Source organism: Sylvia atricapilla, chromosome 5, assembly GCF_009819655.1.
Source record: "Sylvia atricapilla isolate bSylAtr1 chromosome 5, bSylAtr1.pri, whole genome shotgun sequence".
NCBI lineage: Eukaryota > Metazoa > Chordata > Aves > Passeriformes > Sylviidae > Sylvia > Sylvia atricapilla.
This window is the reverse complement of record NC_089144.1, coordinates 30,004,667-30,016,830: the sequence shown is the minus strand read 5'-3', so window position 1 is coordinate 30,016,830 and position 12,164 is coordinate 30,004,667. Positions and strand designations below refer to the sequence as shown.

At 36.9% G+C, this 12,164-nt stretch overlaps 1 protein-coding gene across 4 annotated transcripts in view; it reads right to left on the bottom strand.

The window, feature by feature from the left end:
- The window catches only part of ARID2 (AT-rich interaction domain 2), a 93,810-nt gene that overhangs the window by 3,699 nt on the left and 77,947 nt on the right, over positions 1 to 12,164 (bottom strand). For 3 of the 4 annotated variants that reach the window (XM_066319063.1, XM_066319062.1, XM_066319065.1), the window contains 3 exons: positions 9,893 to 10,041; positions 4,242 to 4,380; positions 4,059 to 4,144 (listed from right to left, as the gene is read on the bottom strand). In XM_066319063.1, coding sequence (XP_066175160.1) covers positions 4,059 to 4,144; positions 4,242 to 4,380; positions 9,893 to 10,041 — 374 coding nt within the window. The remainder of the gene's footprint in view (positions 1 to 4,058; positions 4,145 to 4,241; positions 4,381 to 9,892; positions 10,042 to 12,164) is intronic. The other variant, XM_066319064.1, reaches the window with a different exon arrangement.

Below are 12,164 nucleotides of genomic sequence, written 5' to 3'. Positions count from 1 at the left end.
ATGCGCTTTATTTTATGTGAAAAAACACTTCTCTTGAAGAAGTACTGCCCATCACCCCTGACATTTGTGATGGAAAAGTAATATATTGTACTAATAACACAGCCATTTCCTGAAGTGTACCAATTTAAAGGGATGTTTCATCAGACAGGAACTGTAATAGCAGCTATGCAAACGCCATCTGAGATTTGGCCAGAGAAGGTCCTTACAGTGTAACTACTCAAAACTTGACACAGCTCATTGGGACCATTAGACATTGAGACAATATAAAATATATATTAACTATGATTAGTGAGGAGCAATATAAAATAAGTTATGTTCTAAGACATTAAACATGTAATTGTTACATCAGATCAAACACTTGTAAAACCAATTACCTGTTACTGCAGCTTTTAGACTGAGATTAATAAACTGAGCAGGATATAACAAACACAGCAGAAGCAATTTCTCCATTTTCAGTATTAACACTGAAGTCAAAGCTATATTTCATTTAAAAACTTGGAAATTACTCATGCCATCAGAGTTCAGAATGTATAAATATGCAACTTCACTTAATGATTTAGACTCATAATGTCATTCTAAAAAACAATTTGAAGTTTTAGTGGTGAAAAATATCACCACACTTCAACATTTTGAACAATATTATTATGGTTAAGAAGTATAAGTTGTGCTTACTTGTAAATGTAGCATAAATCAAAATGTTCTACTTTTCTGAATGAATGCTTGTAAGAGTTTTATTTAAGTAGCTTATACTGAAAGTGAATATTCCAAGAATAAAACTTGGAATTCTCTATTTAGAAAGACATTTTTAGTAATCTGAGCTTCTAACAGCAAGAAAGCCCAGCTAAAAACTGGGTTCCTGTAGTAACAGACAGACTCCTCCCTAACACATTAGCTCATAATCACTCTGTCATTCTCCCTGAAGAGAAATAATATATACAATATAAAATATATAAAATAAAAAATATAATATAGGAAATAAAAAAGTAGAACAGCAGGGGCTGAATAAAGAAACTGGTGAGCAATTATGTGTTTATAGAAGACCAAGTACCACAGTAAAAGAATTACTGTCTTCATTTTTAATTTTTGGAACACTTTTGTTTTTCTTGTATAGAGAAGCACAAGGATTCATCAGTGGAGGCTATTCTTAATGTCCCTCTTCAACAGTTATCATACCATATTTTAGAAAGCTGGATTACTATTGCCTTGAGTCTAGAAATATTGAAAAAGGAACAACTGCAATAAATTAGGAATACATAAAAAATTATCTTTTCTTTTTAAGTTTGAAGAAAAAATAAATTGATAAAAAAGTTACTGAGACACCAAGTGAACTGACTTGTGTCTGTGGGCAAGTATCTCTCTCTCTCAACATCTAGATTTCTTGAATTTCTTTAATTGTATTATCAACTTAACTTCAAACCCTACCATTTATGTTGTGATTTAAAGTGATCTCCTGCCCCACTCCCGCAGAGCACTAAGAATTTTCACCTTTGCTTCAGTGGCAACAAGGACAAAAAAACTACTGTGAATCCAAAAGGATTCCAATGCATAAAGCTACAGTCAACATACAGTTAAAGTGCTAGTGCTACCTGACCTTCCAGAATGTGATATTCAGCTACCTCTGAAAACCAGAAGACAAAGAGTTAAAATAATAAAACTTGAAAAGCAAAGAAATACAGAATTAAGGTATAAAACCAATTCTGTAATGCAGCTTTACATTGCCTAACTGGTTCTAGAAAAGCCATTACAGATTTTTTTCAAGTGTGTATGGTGTTTTGATACACAGGAAGGATGACTGGGGAATGGGCCCTCCTCTGTTACATTGTGCTCTGGTTTACTTCCAGCACTGGTAACACTCACCATCTGAAGTCTATGAGGTAGGTGTAATTTTTACTAAATAGCGAGGGATTAAGTCAAGAAAGTTCACCTAATAAATGCCTAAAAGTTGATGACTTAAACATGCTTTGTCTCAGTACTAGGTTTTCTTAAGCTGCTTCAGAGCTCCACACAAGACTTTAATGATATGGACTATCAGTTGTGAGCTGATGCATCTGACACACTTCCAGGACTCTGAAAAAAGTAAACTAAGCCAAGACCTTGTAAAACAGCTTGAGGTGAGCTGCTGGAGTGAGCATAGGGTTTCATCTGAAAAATCACTGATTCTGGAAAGCAAATTATCAATTCTTGTCTCCCTCATGTGCAAACAGAACTCTGGGACAGCACTGTAAGGTAATGTGGGGGACACACTACACTTCACTAAGATCTTCCTGTTTGCGATGGGGGGAAAGTAAAAGTAACAGAAAGGGAACCTTTGCATTTTCACAAGACAGGGAAGTGCATTGACTGCTGTGAGTGCTGACAGAGAAAGGTCTCATCTCTTCCTTTTGTTCAGCCCACCTCCTGTACTAGTGTTAAACTGACAGTAAGGCAAGTAGATTCCACTCATATGGCAAGCCCACTCTTTTGTTCTATAAGCATTTTTTTAAAAAAAACAAATTCATTTACCATGCAATCTAACAAAAACTAAAGCTAGTTCCCTCACTGTAAGCAATGCACATCCATGAAAAACAACAAGGGATGTCACAGAGAGTCAAAACAGAATCGTAAAATCATTTAAGCTGGAAAACACTTCTAGGATCACCAAATCTAAATACCAACCACTGCCACATCCACCACTAAACCATGTCCCCTATGCACCACATCTGCACATCTGTTGAAGACATAAAAAATCCTATTTCGAGCAGAGGAATGTTCTCATTTCCATTTGTGTTCTGAAATCACATCCTTAGTATCCTGTGATATTGCAGTCTCAGTATTTTAGCAAGAACTGGTAAAGCGTGTAAATTCCTGCTTTCTGAATCTGACCTAATTAGGGAATTCTGCCTCAGAAGAGGGGATGTATGAACAGCTTTTTTTCCCTATGAGTACCTGTGCCAATTTAAAAGAAGCTTGTGAGGACACATGGCTACTGGGATGTGTTATCTGTGTGATGGAACATTATGAAAAGGCAGAACTAAGAACACATCATGCTAGTAAATCGTGTCAGCGCTACACTTCCCACTTACCAAGTATTTAAGACTACATTACCATAATTTTTCTTTTTGTGGTTTTCCAAGGTCTGAGTGTCGTTCAGTTTAATGAAACAAGGCACCAGAAAGCAATTATAAGTCTGTGTTAAGATAGTTTTTTTGTATTAAAAAATAAAAGGACTCTCTAACTAAATTTCTCAGTTTTCACAACCTGACTTCCTCTGCTGCCTCCAGCAGCTTGGTAGCAGTTTTACAAGCCACAGAACAGAACTGCAAAAATCTGCCTGGGACCATGTAATTACATCTAAAGTGGTTCCAGTAAGTTACTAACAAAGGCCAGGTCTTAACACACACAAGTAACTGAACCTTGAACAACTCCAATATTAACACAGCCAGCCCCAAAACCTCACACCAATAGGGTTGCACTTTCCAATATTAATTCCAGATGGTCAAAATCTTTCTGGGAAAGAGAAGAGCCGAATCTCATTTCAGACAGCAACATAAAAATCAGAAGACTCTGAAGAGTCTTTATCATTTATCTTGCTTGCTGGTTTAAAGGAAAGTTCATTACAACAGTCCCTGGATCAAATCAGCCCAAATCTAGACCACAAAACTGGAAGGAATAAAGCAAGTTACAAGACAATCCATCTCAGTTGTGTGACACATGAACTGTACACAATAAATAACTTTCCATTTGTATTACAAACACTTCCTTGTTATAAGGAAAGTTATAAAATGCTGTTCAGTCACGCAAAAAAAATAGGAGAACATGTTGACAACAATGGTCATCATGGAGTTTTGACCACATACTTTAAAGAATTACCTGTTAGGTTTTTTTTCAAGATAACTGCAATTACATCAGAATCTATTCCCCTTTTTGTCCCGTTTGTCTTACTGGAATGGACCCCAAATTTGATTACAGATTCTTACATATGCAGAGTTTCACCTGATATGCCAAGTTATAAACAAATTTTTTCAGTAATTTCTAATTGTCTTATTTTCTCTATTGTTAATGAGGCTCAGGTCTCTTACTTATTGGAAGGCTTCTGATTTCCTGCTTGTCCATGTTCATCTTGCTTTAATCCTGCAAGCAAAGCATCTCTGGAACAGTGCTTATCCTGTTTGGGGAAAAGAGAGAAAAGTAAGAATGGTGTCTGGAAATTTACCATGGAATTCCTACTGTTTTTGAAGTAATATGTGAAAGAAAATCTGCACCTGTAAATGGGTAATGAAGGAAAACCTCTGCCGCTGGAAAGGTTCACATCCCTCCCATAAGCACTGCCCTGGGTAGACATCTTTTCCTCCATGTTCGGTTGCTGCATGATAGAAAACCTGTGATGGTGTCTGAAACCACCTACAAAAAGAGGGGAGGGGAATTTAATTTTTTTCCCCAGTTAATGGTGAGATACAAATATAAAAAAAATCAACTCATAGCAGTTAACTTTTTTTTTCTGAATTCAGACTAGCATTTATGAACAGCAAGCTGCAAAATTTTGAAGGGAAACACATGTACACATATTACCAGTGAGCTACCAATAAATGTTAATATGATTTTTATAAATCTGATTGGAATATCATGGTTCTATTTTCTACTTTGACTTCATCAAAGAAACATTGCATGTTAATTCCAATAGACCCATTCTCTGCAATACAAGCAAAATACAGCAACAAACTATGAACAGCTAAACCAGATGAGGTTTATATAATATATATATATATATATATATAAAATATATGTACAGAATAGAATTTCTTGTGTTCCTTTTCCCGTTTTCCTTCTTCACTGGCAGTCAGACTCAAACCTCATTTAAATATCTGATCAACTTGGTGGCCCCTCCTCTGGACTCATTCCAGCAGGTCCATGTCCCTCCTGTGTTGGGGACCCCAGAGTTGGATGCAGCACTGCAGGTGGGGTCTCACTGGAGCAGAATACATGTGCAAAATCCCCACCCTTGACTGGCTCTCTGTGCTGCAAGCACACATGGCTGGGTCATGTCCAGCCTCTCCTCCACCAGCACCCCTGAGTCCTTCTCCACAGGGCTGCTCTCCATCTGCTCATCCCCAGCCTGTGTTGGTACCAGGGTTTGTCCTGACCCAAGTGCAGCACCTTGCACTTGGTTCAACCTCATAAGATTCCCATGGGCTCACTGCTCAAGCCTGTCCCAGTCCCTCTGGATGGTATCCTGTGCTTCAGATGTGTCAACTGCACCACTCAGCTCAGTGTCATCTGCAAATGTGCTGAGGGTGCACTTGATCCCTTCATCCCTGTCATTAATGAAGATATTAAGTAACTCTGTCCTGGTATAGATCCTTGAGGGACACCACTTATCACTGATGTCCATCAAGACTCTCAGCCATTGATCACCATCCTCCGGACGTGACTGTCCATCCAATTCTTAATCCATCTAACAGTCCATTTACCAAATCCATCTCCCTCCAATTTAGAAAGAAGGATGCTGTGGGGGACCACATCAAAGGCTTTACAGAAGTCCAGGTAAATGACATCTGTAACCCTCCCCTTATCTTCTGATGTAGTTCCTCCATCACAGAAAGCCAAGGCACTAGGTTGGTCAGACAGGATTTTCCCCTGGTGAAGCCATGCTGGCTTTGTTTGTTGTTATCTGTTCACCAGCAAGGGTACACCTCCTTTTCTGATTCATGTACCTGTACAAGCCCTTCCTCTTATTCTTTGCATACCTTGCCGGGTTCAGGTCCGGTTTTGTCAGCTCTCTTCCACTCTTTGTCCCCAAGGATCCCACTGACAATCTCCCTTAACAGCTGGAAGTCTGCCTTCCTAAAGTTCAAGAGCCTGACTTTACTCCTTACTGGACGTGTATTTCTCAAGACTGCAAGCTCCACCAAAGCATGACTGTAGCAACCTAGGCTACTTCCAGTCTCATGTAGACAAATGATACACTACTGTAACACTATAAGCTGGTAAAGGACAATTGCTGTATTTAAAAAAAAACATGACATGAAAACAGTGAATAACTCAAAGCAATGGGGTTTAGCCTATCTTATGTATCTCACATATTACAAATTAAGCCTCTTACTCCAACAGAGAGAAAAAGGGCCAGAAGATTTAGCTGCTCAAAATTCACTTCAATACAACTTACCCAGCTCATCAACTTAATGCTTGGACCAAAGAGGCCTAGAAACCTAGCTGCTGTCATTTGGGAAGTCACTGCCATCAGCTGCCCTCACACATTTTCAGCTTAAGAACAGCAGATCAGTGAGTGCTTTGATCCAGCCACCTCCTTCCACGTCCCACTACCCATCAGTAGTGTCCATTATGCAAACATAATTGCAACTGATGCCTAGGCCTAAGTGTAGATACTGATACCTGAACACTATAAAGGCATCAAAGAGCTAACTTCACTCACAGACAAGCATTACTGAATGCTACTGCAATAACCACCTGTAATACAGCAATTACTTTCTGCATTGGCAAGAAATACTACTCTCTTTAAAAGCATTAATCTTTTACATGCCAGTTACCTCTTACTGAAGGGAAGCTGAGAAGGAGAAATACCTGCCTCTTGCCATTCATTCAGCAAGACCCACAGCAGGAAATAAAAATAAAATGTTTTACATCTACACTAGCTCTACAGTGGGTGTTTCAGAGGACAGAAAGGTGTCTTTCCACAATAAAGGGGAATCTATTTAAGCCTGACACTAACCATTTTATGAATAATTTCTGATACAGATGAAACAAATTTCATGGCCTAAGTGAAATCCAAAATGCAGTGCAAAACATTTCATTCAACATGGCAAAGCTTCAGAAAAATATAGTCATTTCAGCTATGTTGGCTCATTCACTGTTTAATACATTCAATGTTATACACTTGAATCACTGATCTAAAAAGATCCAAACTTACTACCATTTTGCAGAGAAAAACTACTTTTCCTTAAAGAAACACCTAACTATAGTAATAAAAAAGCTTATGTACTGACAATACGGTCAGTTCAGTCTAGACTCTTGTTTCCACACTTAATTCACCATGGTTCTGTTCAACTGCTGAACAGAACATTAATTCCTGACTTGACAGGCACTGAAGATTCAACAGCATTTTCAATTTACTTTTTAAATACAAAGCAATTCAAGAACAGACATCTGCCTACCTCTGAAACAAAACAGTGGCTTTTAAATTAAGCTGCATACAATTAGCAGTACTTGCAGACAGCTGAAGTTCAAAGGAAAACACCTACTTTCTGTTACATCCTTAATGCAAAGTAATCTGCTGACTGACACCTTTTAGAATTTTACTTCCACTTCAGATATTAAATCTGAACACATCTGCCAGAAGCCCATCATTTCAACTATTTGTATAGTTCAGCCTCATCTCGTTGTAGTCTTTAGACACTACTAAATCTGAAGCATTTCAAATCTTGGCCTAATGTTTCCTAATTCAGTTCTAAAAAAACCCAACTGAAACCAAAACACCAACACACACAACTGGAATGTTGCTGACTGGAGCAGCCAAATTAGTCAGTAGGGAAAGAACATACTATTTTATTTATTCCTAGTTATCCTGCTTGGCAATAAAATGTTGAAGGCCTTCACTGATTTCTGCATTGCATCTTTGAAGGAAAACATAATACTAGTATTTTTTGAAAATTAAACCAAAGAACATGCATAGAGAAACAGGCAACTATTACCTTTTCAAATGTGCCTCCTGTCATATCTTTCCAGTTAGCTACAAATATCACAAAAAAACCCCAGTATTCTATCATTCTACTGTGATGAAACTGCCTGCTTAATCCTAGGAAAAAAAAAACAAACCTGCTAAGGAATTGAGAATGAAACCAAGAAGTGAATGGGAAGTTCACACAGACTAATGCCCCACTCAAAACAATCTTCTTGTTTCCCACTTAAACTACTCAATAAAAACAGCTAAGACTGAGAGCTATAAATAAAAAAAGGTGGCAATTCCAGATCTTTCCTTATGTCTAACAGAACCAGGAAGCCTACAAGAAATTTGATACATCTGTTTTTAATCAGGCTGTTCAAGGAATATGAATAAACAATATACATTTGAGGAAAATGCTAACTTAGTATATTGGTTCTCTCTTCACCACAGAGAACATCAAATGCAATGTTTATCTAAACAGGTTTTAGGCTGGGACTGAAATAACTATTTTAAAGGTGACAGCATAAAAACAAGAGCTGTGTGTCATGTGAACTAAACCTATTAATGGAAAAATCTCTGAAAGCTTTTGAAAGGAATGAAACTTAACCATGAACAAAAAGCAGTACAGGAAGTAACAGCCAGATAAACTAAAGCAACAGAAATAATACACTAGGCAATGAGTAAAATACAGAGATCAGTGACCTTGTAGCCCTTAACTTCAGTCTCAGGTAAGCCTTCTGGAGTAGTATTTTAAGACAGACTACAAAAAGACCGATAATAATGTAATGTAATTTAATAGTACTGTTCCTCCTCCTGCCCCAACACAGCTCATCCTATTTAGACCTGGAAAGAAGTTGGGTGAGTTATACTTTAAAACTGTAGTTCAGCAAACTCTTTGGCATGTTATAAGCTGGCAAGGCTCCTGCTTTGACACTGCTCCAGCCTTTCATTTCAACCTAAGTGCAACCCACCCATACCTAGGCACGAGTTAACGCATCTACTATGCAGCCAGCAGGCTATGGCTCTACAGTTCTATTTATTAGTAGTAAGGGAGGAAACTACAGAGTAAGTTAAGCCTTACATATATTTCTTACACAAAAAAGTGTCACCTATCAAAGAAAGACAAAATCACTTTTAAAGTGAAAATAGTGCAATGATTTAAAAAGCGCCAGATATCTATGTCTTGCATTGACTGAATGATCTTAGAATTATGTTTGCAAGGAATGAAAGAGAAAGATATTACACCTCCAGTAATTCCTATAATTCATTCATACTGTCATTCAGTATTCCTATAATTCTGTTCAAATGCCTTATTTTCACTATCAGTTCCAAACAGTTAAACTTCTCCATCTTTTCATCCCAATTATTTGAATTTCCCACCAGCCTTCTGTCAAATCAGCTTTATGCTCCCTTTGTCATCCTACAGCAAGGAGGCCTCTCACTCTTCTTTGTACCATCCTGTATGGTATGCACTTTTTTTCACAGTTTTTGATGTGGCTATTTGGCAACTACCTCTTTTTCACCAATCTCTGCCCTTACACAGAAACTAAGCGTATTCACAAACCTAAGTTATTTTAACAAGATACACATACTTTTAATAAGAGTTGTGCCAAGATTTTATAAGCCTACATCTAAATGTCTGCTAGTTCACTCCTCTCTAAGAACAACAGCAGCAAATAAAAAAAAATATAAATCATGGCTATCTAGTCTTAAAGGCCCCATTTCTTTTCACTTCCTTTCACGACAATGGCGTCCTCTGGCACACAAATGGTATAATTACCGAAATTAGTCATAAGCTAAATAAGACTGTGACCAAGACACTGAAGGGCAACACCCTGCTCTTGCAAAACTGGAAACACAAGAAAATGTCAAGACATGATTTGTAACTGCAGCACAGGAAATCATTTTACACTTGCAACACAGAGAACCAGCTTCAGAGCTCAGAATACTTTTAAACTTAACTACACAACTTATTTTTTGTTACTGAAGAATCAATATACTACAAGAAAGTCATGTAATACTCATTTTACGCTCTGAAGTATAACTGAGAGCAGTTAAGTGTCTTGCCTTCCCCCATCTCATTCCATTTCCTCAATACTTTTCACTTTTTCTTTTCCGCACTGACTAAGTGTAAGATAACTTAAAAGAAGCAGAACGGATGGAACTTGTACAATCACCTTCTATATACAAGCATGTGTTACATATCAGTAAAAGGTAAATAAAGGAGCCATTTACTTTTTACAAGATTGCCACAGACACATGAAGTTCTGTCCAGGTTTTTTCATTTGCTCTGCATGTTGACTTGCTGCAGTGTATGAAGGTGGCTGCAAATTCATCTGCTGGCCCTGTACTTGAACTGTTGGTATCGATGTTGCAGGTGTGCTCTGTAGAAAAAGTTAAAACAATTTTAAACAGCGTTTATTTCTAGACTTGACATACAGTGCTTTTTGAAAGACTTTTCGTTTTACACCTTAATCCACCACAGATGTTTAATTTTTAATACTCTGAACTCATAATAAGCATTAGTAAGACACAATAACATGACAGACATACAACTTCTACACTGTAGTACTTATGCAGAACTTTCTAATATTCAAATAAGAAACTTCATGCTCAAACTGAAATACAGAATTATGACTGTAGAGAAATTTTTCAAGGGCATTAGTGGAGCAAAGGTTAACATTATTTTTCAAATGCTTTGTAACTTAAGAGAAGAAAAAATCTCATGCAAACTCAAGGCACTGCAGTATCATCAGCACAAGGAATAGCAGCACATGCTCACAATGCCTGATGATGCTGTACAACTTGTATACAATGAAAAGAGAAACATTCCAGAAAGGAAAATGACATTCCCCTTGCTCCCCTGCAATATAACAAGACACTTAACACTCAACTAAAATTATCTTTGAAATTACCTAAAAATATATAATCCCAAACCAATTTTATGTCTTTTCCTGAATAATGGATACTGAATGCTAAACTTTCCATTTCAAAACAGAGTCTGTGTCAGAATATTGTATCTCTTCCTTTTTTTTTTTGTGAGGATGATGACAGTAGAAAACTTAAGCTTTTGAATATTATTCAGAGATGAAGACCTAACAGCCTCTTCTTCCCCACTGTTTGAAAAGAAATTCACACTCAAAAGAGATCAAATAAAATTACTTCTAAGTCTGTGTAAGAATATTATAAGCAAACACTTTCAAATGGTGCACCTTTAGATCTTTACAGTTCTGATACTGAGTAACTTTAGACTTTCACTACAGAGCAACAAATAGCTAACTTCAATTTCTAACAATTTCATTTGCATATTGATTTACATTTTCGTCCTGCTGCTCTCTGTTGGCATTGTGGACATCAGTCACACAAGGTAGTGAGTTAATAACTATCCAGATTATACTACCAATAACATGACCCAAGGGAAAGGAAAAAAGTATCTGCAAAACTCCTACAGCACAAGTACTTATGATGCCTGTGATCCGTCCACGTTTGTGAAAAGTTGTAAGAAATTACTTGAGTCCATTAGTCATAACTACGAACTATTTTGAACTCAGCAATGATTTTCACCAAAAGACCTTCAGGCTATTTCAAAAACTGGGTAATGAATCCTACACAAGGTATCTTCTAACAAAAGGTAAACACAAGTGGAGCCTTTTAATATCAACATCGCATTAAAAAGGCATTTTAAAATGAAGCTGCAAGTAAAATAATGGAGTACAGCAGTACAGCTTGTTTTGCAACCTTCACTTGGCATCCCAGTATCAACATATTCTGATGGTCTTTTATGTGACTTTTTATCCCTGTAGAACTTCTGTCTCATTTAATGTGCTGAAGAGAAAATGAGCTTTCTGAATGAATTCAGTATTTCATTTAATTCTCATCATTCAATGTGTGGTTCATGTACTGTTTACTCTATTCAGAGCAAACCCTGCAATTAATCTGGAATTATGAATTTTCTCAAGGATTTCTCTGGCAAGCCCTCCTAGTGGTATTCAAAAGTTTTAATATGATTTCATTGAGAAATTGTTTATTTAAAGGAAGTTGATCTGAGATATACAACACAAAATGCTGCATGGTGAAAATGAAGGAGCTCAGAAAGACAAACAAATTTTCAGGACAGAAAGTTATCATTCAGTTTCCACTACCATTTTTTCCATTTTTTTTTCCTGTAAGGAAAAAAAGCTGATAAACTGAAGAGAAACATGTAAAATAGTTGCTGTTGTTTAAAGTTCTCTTCTTACTGGTCTAGTGTGGAGCAGTTTCACTCAAACTTGGTGTACACAACTTCCATGTATTTTTTAAGACACATCCATTGCTTGCCTATCAGTTTTGTTGATTATATTTTTAAATCAACAAGTAAAGCAAAGTTACATTTGATCCTAACATTTTTACTGTATTTTAGAAATGAAAGTTTCACAGTAAAACATCACAAAGCTTCCCTCTTTTCATTCAAGAGATCAGAAAATTCAGAAAGATTAAAGCATATTTTTGGTTTCCTTTTCCCTCTATT